We start from the raw sequence: 16,261 nt of genomic DNA, 5'->3' as shown, positions 1-16,261 counted from the left end.
TTTACATTACTGATACTTGTCAAGAGGAAATCTCCAAACTCAGATGCTTATCCAACTGCAACTGAATATTCCATAGAAGTTATGAGTACCCAATAATTTATTTTACTGGGCCAACATAATTTCCATCTGATTTTACACCATGCTTGGATGCCTGCACCTGAATTTGCAAAACACAGCACAAAGTTTAATCCAAAATGCTAGTTATTCTAATTTTTCTAAAAAGGTGTGGAGTCTTTTTACAAAATGAGAAGAGATTTCATTTCTGCAGTAATTATTGCAGATTTAATTTCATTTTTAGAATCAAGGTCCCAAGACATAATAAAATATATTTACAGTTTAAGGGATCTGGTCTATCTGCAGTAATACAAAGAATTTGCCTGTCTTAAATAATTACACTTAACAATACTGAAAAAGGTTTATCACATATGTTTGACCTCACTCACATGCAGTAATACAAAATGACTCCTCAGTACATTGTAAGAAAACAACAAAGCTAGTATACAGTGTAGAAATAAGGTAATGAAAATGAGTATAAATACTTTAAAAATTGTGCGGATGAGTTCTTGAACAAATATTACAAGTGATATGATGAAAACAGAATGTGCATTTCACATGAAATGTAAGTTCTTAGAGTGAACCATAGTGATAATATCATCATATTTACGTCTCTTATTTAAATAACTTCTTCCAATGTCTATTCATAATATTTACATAAATACATACGTACATACATACATACTTACATACAGATATAGCCAAAATATAAAGCTTTATATTCACAACTTTTCTGGGGAATAGCACTACCTTTCTTGACTAATGAACAACATGTACATTATTTTTTCAATATCACAAAGTTTGTTATTTTTGGTATTCATATAATAAATCTGTAGCAAAATTCATCTGATGAGAATAACAATGAAAGATATTTCACAACAGCTTGAACTCTCATATACACACACCAATAACTTCATCTCAGCCACATAAACTAGCAACATAACTGCAAATTAAATGATGTCACTCATCATCAGAATATTCTAATACGATGAAAACTGAGCAATGATGATGGAAATGGGGAGAAGTGGTTCCTCACCAAATTATGAAATTAAAACAACCTATAACAAGAGAAGTGTGCACTATTAGAGCATGAACAGTACGAAAAATATATATTACAGTGTTTTATAATAGGGACAGGAACAGCAGCTTAACCAAGAAAAGTTTCATAAACTGCAGTTGAATATAAAACTTCGACTAGTTGTACACTTGTGTGCATGCAGGTTTTCTTTTCATTGTTAAATATTATTTACAACTGCCCGTGTGGGTCCTGGAATTCTGTTAAAGAAACAGGCTAAATACTCCATCAATAGTCTTAGATGTTTTTAAAAATTAAAAGTTTATTTGATCACAGTTGTGCAGAATTGAACTAATAGCTTGCTTCATGGCCAGCTAGTATGTACAGGTCAGCACCTTCTTCTGTAAGGGTGCCACCTCTTTGAATTTCTTGGCACGAATGACTTTCTAAAACCACAACCCTGTAAACGAAAAGAAAAAAATATCCTGTCATCATAAAAAAGACAAGACAACAATGAATTGATAATTACAAGATTTGGTAGAACTTACTTGTCAGAACCAAGTAACCTGTATATTCTACTTTTATCAGTTATTTCCTGAGTTATCTCTCCATTTTTGAAACTTCTACCTTGCATTCCATGCTTGTGAAATGCAAGAACACTATCTGGTAGGCAGACTGCAAGAAGATAAGCATAACAGTAAGTAAGTACACTAATTACAATATGTAAGGAATCAAATCTTCAACATAAGAAATAACCACTGAAGTATGTTTAAAATTCTTCAATGGCTATTGTAATTAACTGAGATCAATATACAAAAATTATTCATCCCCAACCTAGCATCACGTAACAGCTCTACTACCCTTTACAATGTTCTGGATGTAGAATGCATCAGTGAGCAATAGCCTTACCACAATAACTCACACAGGTTAGCCAGAAATTGTGGGTGTCGTACATTATATTTGGGGTCTATTATTTCAGGCAGTCTCAGAAATTATTAACAGTGTAAAATTCTGGGGACTATATAGGATTGTCCAGATTTCCTACTGGCATGAACGTTTCTCAAGTAACTAGTTAAATTTTAGTCTAGAGGACATGAGATTTGTGATTTTGTAAGAAAGAGCAGTCATCAAACTGTTAAACAACTTGCAAACTTGGAGTAAAGCTACTTATTGTAAACAATCTGATTTAGGGCAGCTGTCATTTCAACCTAGGGGGGCCATTCCCGTTTCATTAAAACAACCCACCCCACTCCCAAAAAACAAAGAACAAAACTTCTTTCTGCTTGTACTGTATCTTGCAGACAATATTCCCACAAGGCTCCTTAAAATCTACAATGAAAACAATGCTGCACATAATTGAAGTATAGGCATCATGAGAGACAGTGGATTCCAGTTCTCCACAGCGCACTTTTGGTGTCTCCTTACATACTGTAAATATAAAAGTTGTTTGTGGGAGCGTGCAAATACCTCTTGCCTTCTGATCTGCTTCAAATGTGCAGGTGTTGCAATTCAGTCTCATAGACATTTGTTTGAAAATAGTTTAGGAACAGGCAAAATTGAGGCTTTACAGTATTTCCTGAATTATAGCAAAGCAAATTTTGGTCATAAGCTGGGAAAAATGTTGGTGGTCCCAATCTGTCAATGTTGTTGTTGTTTGTATAAAGGAAAATGCCAATGTGTCATTAGCACCCATGATGATTACAACTAATTACCAGGAAAGCACAAAATCAACAAATTTTTTATGTAAGAACAGCAATCACTTTCATTCCAATGATAGCTGCACTGTGTCATGGCCCAGACTCCACAAAATGCCAAAAGGATTGAGGAGTCATTCTAATTCAACTTCCATCCATAAATCTTGAATATTGGTCGTAGCTGGGTAGTGGTGTAAAATGCCTGGGTATATAAGTTGGGGTAAATGGCCAGGATAGATGCCCAAAATTCATAAATGCCGAGCATTTATGCATTTTAAAGATTAACTGATAAGTGGAAGTTATAAAAAAATTTTAAGCTGATATTTTGTTTTGAAAAAGGTGTTTTGCAACACTGCTTCCTTAGTGGTTGGGCAACCAAGTTGAAAAAGTTACTTGAAAGTTAGGGGAAAGTTATTCGAGGAAATATATTAGACTGTAAACATAAGTTTTTACATATTTAATTAGGTCAATTTTATCTTCACAGCAATGCAGTCATATGGAAGTTAGAGAAAGAAAGGAGCAGAATAGAAAACTATAGTCCATCTCAAATGTTGCTACATCTGACAATAACACCATTTTTTCCCACTGAAAACAATTTAACATTTAAGAATGATTTTATCATCAAGAAACACATGCCAGCTATTTAAAGCCTTCAGTAAGAATTTTGCTATTAATAATCATCCTTCAATAATATTCAGAGATTTGACATGGATTATAAAGTTTGTTACATTACAAGGCGATGACCTAGAGACAATGTTTGTGTGTGTGGTTTTTTAAACATTTTTAAAAAAAATATATCACTACACAGCAGTCCAAAATGTGTGTGTGTGTGTGTGTGTGTGTGTGAGAGAGAGAGAGAGAGAGAGAGAGAGAGAGAGAGAGAGAGAAGTAGAACTGGTAAAAAGAAAAAGGACATTATAAATGAGAAGCAGCTGTCAGCAGCAAATGTCCTTCCTTGGTACAGAAAGCTGTAATGCTAGTAAAACAAAACCATGCTTCCCTCTCCTTTCCTTTTGTTCTTAGTAATATAGGCAACAAATTATATATGTCAATTGCAGTGTAAACATTTACTAACTTTTGATATCATGAGTGTCATCCCATCCCTTATTTTAATAGGTAAATTACACATGCTAGCAGTAAAAACTATAAAAAATATTTATTTATAAGTACCCAAATTTTGGGCATTTAAAATTGCTTTGGACCAATTCCCGGGCAAATGTCCATTTATAAATGCCCTGCCTACTGGGAATTTGCCTGGCTCACATCACTAGAGTTGGATCGAATGTTCAAAAATTCAATAAAGTCCTAGATATGTACAGAAAGATCTGCATCCGCATCTACAGGGTGTTTCAAAAATGACCGGTATATTTGAAACGGCAATAAAAACTAAACGAGCAGCGATAGAAATACACCGTTTGTTGCAATATGCTTGGGACAACAGAACATTTTCAGGCAGACAAACTTTCGAAATTACAGTAGTTACAATTTTCAACAACAGATGGCGCTACGGTCTGGGAAACTCTATAGTACGATATTTTCCACATATCCACCATGCGTAGCAATAATATGGCGTAGTCTCTGAATGAAATTACCCGAAACCTTTGACAACGTGTCTGGCGGAATGGCTTCACATACAGATGAGATGTACTGCTTCAGCTGTTCAATTGTTTCTGGATTCTGGCGGTACACCTGGTCTTTCAAGTGTCCCCACAGAAAGAAGTCACAGGGGTTCATGTCTGGCGAATAGGGAGGCCAATTCACGCCGCCTCCTGTATGTTTCGGATAGCCCAAAGCAATCACACGATCATCGAAATATTCATTCCGGAAATTAAAGACGTCGGCCGTGCGATGTGGCCGGGCACCATCTTGCATAAACCACGAGGTGTTCGCAGTGTCGTCTAAGGCAGTTTGTACCGCCACAAATTCACGAAGAATGTCCAGATAGCGTGATGTGATGCAGTAATCGTTTCGGATCTGAAAAATGGACCAATGATTCCTTTGGAAGAAATGGCGGCCCAGACCAGTACTTTTTGAGGATGCAGGGACGATGGGACTGCAACATGGGGCTTTTCGGTTCCCCATATGCGCCAGTTCTGTTTATTGACGAAGCCGTCCAGGTAAAAATAAGCTTCGTCAGTAAACCAAATGCTGCCCACATGCATATCGCCGTCATCAATCCTGTGCACTATATCGTTAGCGAATGTCTCTCGTGCAGCAATGGTAGCGGCGCTGAGGGGTTGCCGCATTTGAATTTTGTATGGATAGAGGTGTAAACTCTGGCGCATGAGACGATACGTGGACGTTGGCGTCATTTGGACCGCAGCTGCAACACGGCGAACGGAAACCCGAGGCCGCTGTTGGATCACCTGCTGCACTAGCTGCGCGTTGCCCTCTGTGGTTGCCGTACGCGGTCGCTCTACCTTTCCAGCACGTTCATCCGTCACGTTCCCAGTCCGTTGAAATTTTTCAAACAGATCCTTTATTGTATCGCTTTTCGGTCCTTTGATTACATTAAACCTCCGTTGAAAACTTCGTCTTGTTGCAACAACACTGTGTTCTAGGCGGTGGAATTCCAACACCGGAAAAATCCTCTGTTCTAAGGAATAAACTATGTTGTCTACAGCACACTTGCACGTTGTGAACAGCACACGCTTACAGCAGAAAGACGACGTACAGAATGGCGCACCCACAGACTGCGTTGTCTTCTATATCTTTCACATCACTTGCAGCGCCATCTGTTGTTGAAAATTGTAACTACTGTAATTTCGAAAGTTTGTCCGCCTGAAAATGTACTGTTGTCCCAAGCATATTGCAACAAACGGTGTATTTCTATCGCTGCTCGTTTACTTTTTATTGCCGTTTCAAATATACCGGTCATTTTTGAAACACCCTGTACATCATACTCTGCCAGCCACCTAACTGTGTGGCAGAGGATACTTCTTGTACCACTAACTGGTCCCCCCTTCTCTCCTCCACTCATGAATGGCACGTGAAAGAATTATTGTCAATAAGCCTCTGTATTAGCTCTAGAGATGTATTTGGGAGGAGAAAATATGTTGCCCGACTCTTCCTGCAATGTGCTCACATGAAATTTCAACAGTAAACCTCTCAGCGATGTCTGTCACTGGAGTTTGTTGAGCATCTCTGTAACATTGTCACGCCAACTAAATGAATCTGTGACGAAATGTGTTACTCTTCACTGGATCTTCTCTATATCTTCTATCAGTCCTACCTGGTAAGGATCCCAGCTTGATGAACAATATTCAAGAACCAATTGAATAAGCACCTTGTAGGCCACTTCCTGTATGTATGAGCTAAATTTTCTGTAAGATTCTTCCTATAAATCTGAGTCTGGCATCTGCTTTTCCTATTATTTGTTTTACGTGATCGTTCTACTTAAGGTCGTTCTCGATAGTTACTCCTAAATATTTTACGGTAGATAGTTTCCAGCATAGTGCAGTTGTACAGTCCCCCCCTCCCCGTGTATGTGCATTATGTTACATTTGTTTACATTCAGGGTGAACTGCCAAAGCCTGCACCATTCATCAGTCCTCTGTTAATCACTGTGGAAATCTATACCATATTCTGGCATTGTTACTTTTGTATAGATGACCATATTATCTGCAAACAGTCTTAAAGAGGTTCTCACACTTTCTACTAAATCATTTACGTACATTGTAAACGTTAAAGATACAGTTACACTTCCTTGGGGTACTCTGGAAATTATCTTTACAGCTCTGCAATGAAGGCTTGAATCTAGTTGCAAATCTGATCTTATATATGAATCAATAGAGGGAAACATTCCACGTGGGAAAAATATATCTAAAAACAAAGATGATGTGACTTACCAAACGAAAGTGCTGGCACGTCGATAGACACACAAACATACACACAAAATTCAAGCTTTCGCAACAAACTGTTGCCTCATCAGGAAAGAGGGAAGGAGAGGGAAAGACGAAAGGATGTGGGTTTTAAGGGAGAAGGTAAGGAGTCATTCCAATCCCGGGAGCGGAAAGACTTACCTTAGGGGGAAAAATGGACGGGTATACACTCGCGCACACACACACACATATCCATCCACACATATACAGACACAAGCAGACGAAATATGTCTGCTTGTGTCTGTATATGTGTGTGTGTGTGTGAGTGTATACCCATCCTTTTTTCCCCCTAAGGTAAGTCCTTCCGCTCCCGGGACTGGAATGACTCCTTACCCTCTCCCTTAAAACCCACAGCCTTTCGTCTTTCCCTCTCCTTCCCTCTTTCCTGATGAGGCAACAGTTTGTTGCGAAAGCTTGAATTTTGTGTGTATGTTTGTGTGTCTATCGACGTGCCAGCGCTTTCGTTTGGCAAGTCACATCATCTTTGTTTATATATATATTTCACTAAATGGCTGTGTGGGACAGTCTCAAATGCCTTCCTGAAGTCAAGGAACAAGTATGTGTATCTACCTGAGTGTCATTGTCTACAGCACTACAGATCTCATGAAGGGGTTTTGCAAGATCTCTGTTTGCGGAATCCATGATTTTTATAAAGGAGATTTTCATTCTTCAAAACTGTCACAATTCTTGAGCATAAAACATGTTTCATAATTCTACAACTGACTGACATAAAAAATATACGCCTATAATTTCATACATATGTCCTACGATCCTTCTTGAAAATGGGAATGACCTACACTTTTTCCAGTTGCTAAGTACCCTTTGTTGCTCCTGCAATCTACAATAAACTGCAGCTAGAAAAGGAGCCAGTACTTTCACATAATCTTTGTAGAATTTTGAAGGTATCTCATCGAGTCTTAATGTCTTTCCACTACTAAGCGACTGTAGTCACCTTCTATTCCGTGATCTGTTATCTCAATATCTGCCATTTCGAAGCTCATATGATGATTGAAAGAAGAGACCTGGTTACGATGTTCCGCAGTGGAACAATTTCTGAAGACCAAATTCAGTATTTTGGCCCTCTCTCTGTTATCTTCAATTTTGGTGTCAATATGGTCACAGAGTGAATGAATAAACAATTTCAAACTGCTTATTGACTTTATGTAAGACCAAAACCTCCTAAGGTTTTTATTCAGATAGGTTGACAAAATTTCACTTTCAAAGTCATTGACTGCTTCTCTCATTGCTCTCCTTATGCTCATTCTTGCCTCATTCAGCTTTTCTTTGTCAGCTAGGTTTTGACTTCCCTTGAATCTGTGATGAAGCTCTCTTTGTTTACATAGCAATTTTCTAACAAGGCTATTAAATCATGGTGGGTCTTTCCTGTCCCTTAAGACTTTGCTCGGAACATACTTGTCTTAGGCATACTGAATGAAGCTATTGAATTTTAGCCATTTGTGACCCACATCTTCATCCTCAACAATGAATACACAGATACTCTGCAGTTTGTATCCTGTCAGTTTTGCTAAGAGTTGCTATCTCAGCCATATGATCCATGAAACCTTCCTCTGTTAACTGATTCAATAAGTTCAGGTCTGTTTATTGCTAAGAGATCTATGATGATACCTTCTTGAGTTAGTTCTCTAATTAGTTGCTTGAAGTAATCTTCAGATAAGGCATGCAGAATAATGTCACACGAATCACTGTCTCTTGCGGCAGTTGAGAACAGGTGACCATAAGTGCTACACAATCAAACTCATGTCCATGAATCATTCCTCAAACAATACTGACATATTGTGGAAGTGAGGGAATGCAGCATTGTCTTGCCGAAAGCACAAATCTCCTGCAGGATGCTGTAGACAAACAAACAGATGCACATAATGTCACAGTACATTCCTGTACAATTTGTCAATGAGAGTTGATCTTAAACAAATCAAAGGTCTAGTTTTACCCATGTAAACACACCCAGTTCAAGAATACATTGACCACCTGCCTGAATGGTGCCCTGTTGGCATCTCCACACAACATGCACATGCCTAGCCTTAATGTGTGCCATGGCTCATTAGTTCAGACACACTTTCCCTTCTTTGAGTGTGGTGGTGTTCCTGCATTCATTCTAATTTCTGTGTGCTGTGACAGGTGATGAGAAAAGGCACAGATGTAGGGTGGTGGCTTTTGTATTTCATAGCAACTGAGTAGATTGCTACATCATGGCAAACCTACATATTATTACACTGAAGAACTGAAGAAACTGGTACACCTGCCTAATATTGTGTAGGGCCCCTGCAAGCACATAGAAGTGCTGCACCACAACGTGCCATGGACTTGACTAATGTCTGAAGTAGTGCTTGCGGAAATTGACACCATGAATCCTGCAGGGCTGTCTATAAATCCATAAGAGTACAAGGGGGTGGAGATCTCTTCTGAACAGCATGTTGCAAAGCATCCCAGAAATGCTGAACAGTGTTCATGTCTGGGGAGTTTGGTGGCCAGCAGAAGTATTTAAACTTAGAAGAGTGTTCCTGGAGCCACTCTGAATGTGTGGGGTGTCACATTGTCGTGCTGGAATTGCCCAAGTTCATCAGAATGCACAATGGACATGAATGAATGCAGGTGATCAGAAAGGATGTTTACATACGTGTCACCTATCAGAATCATGCCTAGATGTATCAGGTGTTCCATATCACTCCAACTGCACACGCTCCACACTATTACCGAGCCTCCACCAGTTTGAGCAGTCCCCTGCTGATTTGCGGGGTCCACGGGTTCATGAGGTTGTCTCCATACCCATACACGTCCATCTGCTCAATACAAACTGGTGCACCTGCCTAATATCACGTAGGGCCCCCGCGAGATGCAGAATTGCAGCATGATGTGCCATAGACTCAACTAATGTTGGGACTTGTCCGACAAGTCCACAAATTTCCAGTCATCAACAGTCCAATGTTGGTGTTGATGGGCCCAGGCGAGGGGTAAAGCTTTGTGTCGTGGAGTCATAAAGCGTACATGAGTGGGCCTTCGGCTCCAAAAGCCCATATTGATGATGTTTCATTGAATAGTTCGCACACTGACACTTGTAGATGGCCCAGCACTGAAATTTGCAGGAATTTGTGGAAGGATTGCATGCTGAATGATTCTCTTCAATCATCGTTGGTCCTGTTCTTGCAGGATCGTTTTCCGGCCGCAGTGATGCCAAAGATTTGATGTTTTACCAGATTCCTGATATTCAGGGTACATTTGTGAAATGGTTGCATGGGAAAATTCCCGCTTCATCGCTACCTTGGACCTGGTGCATCCCATCGCTCATGTGCTGACTATAACACCATGTTTAAACTCACTTAAATCTTGATAACCTGCTATTGTAGCAGCAGTAACTAGTCTAACAACTCCACCAGACACTTGTTATCTTATAGAGGCGTTGCCGACCGCAGCGCTGTATTCTGCCTGTTTACATTTCTCTGTACTTGAATACATATGCCTATACAAATTTCTTTGGCACTTCAGTGTATAATCAGCAGTATTCATGGTGACCCCGATCATCAACTCAGCAGTTGGCTGTGAAAGCACTGGTCTTCCGCAAAACAAGATATTCATAGGACAAGAAAAATCTGCACATGGAAATGTAATATCCTGTGGTTCACCTATCTGTGTTCTCATTGTGAATAAAGATGCTTACATCACTTCTTGCCAATCCATCACTTGACTTGCATGTCAAAGACCAATATAAGGTCTGCTGACATCGCAAATATATGATACATCAAATCAGTCCATTTGATGTGACAAAATGAGTTTGCTCTCTCAAAACAAAGTAGCTGCCTCTAAATAAATTGCTGGTGAGTGTATAAGACAATTTCACGAGTCCCTTGTAAACATAGATCATAATCACTATCAGTAAAGCCATGACATTTCAACACATATTACACCTGGTGTGCAGGACAGGCACTGTGCTGTACCACCTAAAACAATTGTTCCCTGTTCTAACTTCTTCCACACCACCAGCAGTTGCCTAGCATTGTCACTAGCTTTGAAAAACAAGAGAGAATAATTTTAGTCTTTCTCCAGTCCAAAAGAAATATGTTATTGCAAAATAAGTTGCCATGTTATTTCACATGTTAATCATTGATGCACCAACATCAAGTTACAATACTCATCATATGTTAACCTACAACTGTGTGAACAAATATCTTTTAGGTGCAGATAAAGATCTTACATTGTACCATTATTCTGTGCTACATTCAGGAAATATCATTGAAATAAATGTCCAATGAAATTGGATTTCTTCAAGCCTTAGGTTCAACACAGGCCATGACACCACAACTAATAGTACCTAATTTAAATGTTACTTGGAAATATCCGCATTTAATTACATAGCCATATTTCTTATAATACCTGGCTGTTCCTTCAAAATTTTGGAACCCCATGAGAAATCTGAATCAATGCACTACACCTCCCTTAATTAGTAACATGTTTTGAATATGTAACACAAGGTTCGTGAAAATCATTACAACAAATGACAATAATATTTATTTGTTCCATTAAACATTTTGAATAATCCAGTGTTGTGCTTAGTGTGTGAGTGTACATGTACATGTGCACAAGCATACTTAATTTTCTTCTCTTACTTCAAGTTTTACTTTTAAAGACTGTTGAAATAATCCACATTCAATCACAAGAACTTTTGGAAAATATTTGTTGTCTAGTCATAACCAATTCTGCCCTGCATCTGTAATCAGATGACTACAACTAGACTATTGGCAAATAAAACTGGGATACCAGGAAGAATAGCAAATAATGAAATTATACTTTTTGAACATATACAGTACAGTAAGAAGGATATGTGAATAAATTTTTAGGTGATTTGGGAGTATACAAAAAATCAGTACACAGAGTTGCCACTTCTGGCAGCCCATTAACCCATTTGGGCACTGAATCAAACTGCAGTCTGGGTGACAGGTATGGGTATGCTATTCCATGCTGTTTCAGATATATCCCAGAGTTCATAAACTGTAATGGCTGGTAAGTCGCCACATGCCATTCTCTCACAACCCAAGACAAGATGTTTTCAATGGGTGGGAGACCTGGAGAATTTCCTGGTCAGAGCACCAGTCGAATGTCCTCTTATCAAAATAGGTCAGGAGAATGATGGCGAAACATGCAGTCTTTAATTATTTTGTTGAAAGGTAACATCGTGTAGCTCTACAGGTAACAACTATGTGAACAAGGCATGATCGTGTTCTGTACCCAATGGCATCCCATACCATTGCACTAAGTGCTTGGCCCATATGATGATGCAAATGCAATCAAGCAATGTTTGTTCTGCTCAGAGCCTTCACATAAGGATATATACTTCGTGATGCTGTATGCGGAACCACGACTCATCTGAAATGACAATGTGCTGCCACTCTTGTGACAAGTGTTGTCATTGGGCACACCTATCTGCTGTCGCATCAATTGAAGCTGCAACAATGCTCACCTTGGTGACAGTCCATGGTGCTTCAGACATTGTCACACTGTTCTTGTGGACACTTGCCTTGGTGCAAACAAGGTCATTTCCTGATCTAAGGTACGAGATGTAGCTGCATGATCCTGCATGGCCGAGCGAACAGTGTGTCCATCCTCTCAGGGGTTAGTTGCATGGGGCTGTTGATATCCTACATGGTTGTTAGCGCGGCCCACCTGAACCCATTGATTCCATATTGACATGACAGTCATGGGATTATGACCAGTGTGAATAGCAATATTGTGGAATGATAGACCAAAGACTCGATAGATGCAATACTGCTATTGTCAAATTCCGAAACATACTGGTAGTCATCTCTCCTTCTTGCATGAGTCACAATAAAGTCTTCCCACAAACAGAAAACATTCAACTGCAATTTACGAGTGAGAAACCAGCTGCAAAATTTTTCCCTGTATGATGGATGTAGATGGTGTAGCACTTACATACACTACTGGCCATTAAAATTGCTACACTACGAAGATGACGTGCTACAGATGTGAAATTTAACCATCAGGAAGAAAATGCTGTGATATGTAAATCATTAGTTTTTCAGAGCATTCACACAAGGTTGGCGCTGGTGGCGACACCTACAATATGCTGAAATAATGAAAGTTTCCAACCGATTTCTCATACACAAACAGCAGTTGACTGGTGTTGCCTGGTGAAACGTTGTTGTGATGCCTCGTGTAAGGAGGAGAAATGCATACCATCACATTTCCGACTTTGATAAAGGTTGGGTTATAGCCTATCGCGATTGCGGTTTATCATATCGTGACATTGCTGCTCGCGTTGGTCGAGGTCCAATGACTGTTAGCAGAATATGGAATCGGTAGGTTCTGGAGAGTAATACGGAACGCCATTCTGCATCCCAACGGCTTGGTATCACTAGCAGCCGAGATGACAGGCATCTTATCCGCAGGGCTGTAATGGATCGTGCAGCCACATCTCGATCCCTGAGTCAACAAATGAGGACGTCTGCAAGACAACAACCATCTGCACGAACAGTTCGACAACGTTTGCAGTAACATGGACTATCAGCTCGGAGACCATGGCTGTGGTTACCCACGACACTGCATCACAGACAGGAGCGCCTGTGATGGTGTACTCAATGACGAACCTGGGTGCACGAGTGGCAAAACGTCATTTTTTCGGATGAATCCAGGTTCTGTTTACAGCATCATGATGTTCGCATCCGTGTTTAACGACATCATGGTGAACGCACATTGGAAGCATGTATTCGTCATCACCATACTGGCGTATCACCCGGCGTGATGGTATGGGGTGCCATTGGTTACACATCTCTGTCACCTCCTGTTCGCATTGACGGCACTTTGAAAAGTGGACATTACATTTCAGACGTGTTATGACCCGTGGCTCTACCCTTCATTTGATCCCTGTGAAACCCTACATTTCAGCAGGATAATGCACGACCGCATGTTGCAGGTCCTGTACGGGCCTTTCTGGATACAGAAAATGTTCGACTGCTGCCCTGGCCAGCACATTCTCCAGATCTCCCACCAATTGAAAACGTCTGGTCAATGGTGGCCGAGCAACTGGCTCGTCACAATACGCCAGTCACTACTCTTGATGAACCGTGGTATTGTGTTGAAGCTGCATGGGCAGCTGTACCTGTGCACGCCATCCAAGCTCTGTTTGACTCAATGCCCAGGCGTATCAAGGTCGTTATTCCTGCAAGAGGTAGTTGTTCTGGGTACTGATTTCTCAGGATCTATGCACCCAAATTGCGTGAAAATGTAATCACATGTCAGTTCTAGTATAACGCATTTGTCCAATGAATACCTGTTTATCATCTGCATTTCTTCTTGGTGTAGGAATTTTAATGGCCAGTAGTGTAGTTTGGGCCGTTGTGGTAAAATGCCAATCATTTGCACACACAAACACAATGAAAGTCTCACTGATATTTTGAAGAATGGACATAGTAACCATTGATTTCTGCTAAAAATAAAGAGCTCTCATAAATGCACACAAGTGTTAAGAATTTTTAAGGCTGCTGGATGGTAATGTAAGGAGCGTTTCACACTGCATTTGAGCTAAACAGCTACGAGAGATGATAATCTGCACAATACAATCAGCCAAGACTTATATCTTAAATATTTCTGCAATATACCCTAGAGAAAGGGAACAAGTACAGTAATGATACTAATACACTGACCAGAAGGGAAAATAAGTTTGATAGTTCCCTTGGTCTTTTATTCATAGATGTTGGTGATCATGTTGAGACAGATTAAATAACTCAATATAGTCATCGACAGTTGACAAGGACTTTGCATAACATATAAATAGGTAGATATAACAACAAAAACAATCAATTATTGACAAAATTATTTAATTGGATGGATAAAAAATTTACTTACCAAGCGGCAGCAGAGCACACACATAAAAGATGGAACTTCCTAGCAGATTAAAACTGTGTGCAGCACTGAGACTTGAACTCGGGACCTTTGCCTTTTGCGGGAAAGTTGGTTGGTTGTTTGGGGAAAGAGACCAGACAGCGTGGTCATCGGTCTCATCAGATTAGGGAAGGAAGGGGAAGGAAGTCGGCCGTGCCCTTTCAGAGGAACCATCCCGGCATTTGCCTGGAGTGATTTAGGGAAATCACGGAAAACCTAAATCAGGATGGCCGGACGCGGGATTGAACCGTCGTCCTCCCGAATGCGAGGCCAGTGATGCGGGCAAGTGCTCTACCAACTGGGCTACCCAAGTACGACTCATGACCCATCCTCACAGCTTCAATTCTGCCAGTAGCTGAAGCTGTGAGGACGGTTCATGAGTCGTGCTTGGGTAGTTCAGTTGGTAGAGCACTAACCCAAGAAAGGCAAAGATCCCGTGTTCGAGACTATATCCAGCACACAGTTTTAATCTGTCAGGAAGTTTCCTATCAATGCACGCTCTGCTGCAGAGTGAAAATCTCATTCTGGACACATAAAAGATGGTTGTAACTGGCAAGCTTTTGGAGCCAGTGGCTCCTTCTTCAGGCAGAAGGGTTGAAGGGGGAGGAGAGCAGTGAAGGAAAAGGGCTGGAGGGGTCTAGGAAAAGGAGTAGGTTTGGGGAAAGTCACCCAGAACTGTGAGTCAGAGATGAGAAGGGAAGACTGATTGTTGGGGACTGCACTGTATGAGATTTGAAAACCTGAGAGCTTAAAGATGGATGACAGGGTAATTTGCAAACAGAGATTACTGCTTAAACATCATGCATTATGAGTTAATAAGAGTGAAGATGTTTAAGCAGTTATCTCTGTCTGTGTATTTCCCTGTCTTCCATCTTTAAGCCCTCAGGTTTTCAAATCTCGTCCGATGCAGTCACCAACACCAACAATCAGTCTTTTCTTCTCATCCTGTAGGGTAAGTCTGTTCTGGGCGACTTTCCCAAAATCTACCTCTTTTCCTAGACCTCTCCAGATCTTTTGCTTCACCCTTCTTCCTTCCACTTCAACCATTCTACCTGAAGGAGCAGCCCCTGGCTCTGAAAGCCTGATGGTTGTGTTCTGCTGCCACAATATAAATAGGTAGGAAATACAAAAAACTGAAGTGCTATTCACCTCAGATTGACACTGTTTTATATTTTATCAACAAGCAATTCCAACAAGACTAGTGTAATGTAAGAGCCAGTGAACTTAGCAGCTACAGATTATATACTTCACAATACCATACACACAAATTATCAGAACTGTCTATGTGAATCTAGTGGTGTTACTTCAGTGCCCACAATGTACATCACATTGATGCAATAACCCTTACTATGTATCTTACAGTGCTAATTACAAAAGTTGTACCAAGCATAACTGGAAAAGGAAAGTATTGATATAATTAACGTGGGGTTAACTTACCTATAGATTCAATAGCAAAATCGAACTGCATATGACCAATGTTTTTCTTTGACGTTACTGGTCGACCTTGGAGTGTAACGATTTTTACAGTTTCTGAAATGAAAATTATATTATATTAACATGACACTGATGTTGACAAATCTGAATATAGCGATAATTCATGTTGTTACTTACTGTCATAGCATACAAGGATAGCATCTTTTTCAAGTTGTGTTACGTTCACTATGTTGAGGTTTTCCCGCCGAGGTATTACAGTTGCTGAAAATAAA

General features: G+C 40.1%; 1 protein-coding gene across 11 annotated transcripts in view; it reads right to left on the bottom strand.

The window, feature by feature from the left end:
* Positions 1-309: 309 nt before the first annotated feature.
* The window catches only part of LOC126237049 (mitogen-activated protein kinase kinase kinase kinase 5), a 312,327-nt gene continuing 296,375 nt past the window's right edge, over positions 310-16,261 (bottom strand). For all 11 annotated transcript variants that reach the window (XM_049946813.1, XM_049946817.1, XM_049946814.1 and 8 more), the window contains 4 exons: positions 16,167-16,250; positions 15,993-16,085; positions 1,618-1,744; positions 310-1,529 (listed from right to left, as the gene is read on the bottom strand). In XM_049946813.1, coding sequence (XP_049802770.1) covers positions 1,421-1,529; positions 1,618-1,744; positions 15,993-16,085; positions 16,167-16,250 — 413 coding nt within the window. In that variant the 3' untranslated portion in view covers positions 310-1,420. The remainder of the gene's footprint in view (positions 1,530-1,617; positions 1,745-15,992; positions 16,086-16,166; positions 16,251-16,261) is intronic.

The sequence above is a fragment of the Schistocerca nitens genome, chromosome 2, assembly GCF_023898315.1.
Source record: "Schistocerca nitens isolate TAMUIC-IGC-003100 chromosome 2, iqSchNite1.1, whole genome shotgun sequence".
Taxonomy (NCBI): domain Eukaryota; kingdom Metazoa; phylum Arthropoda; class Insecta; order Orthoptera; family Acrididae; genus Schistocerca; species Schistocerca nitens.
This window is presented reverse-complemented; position numbering and strand designations above follow the sequence as displayed.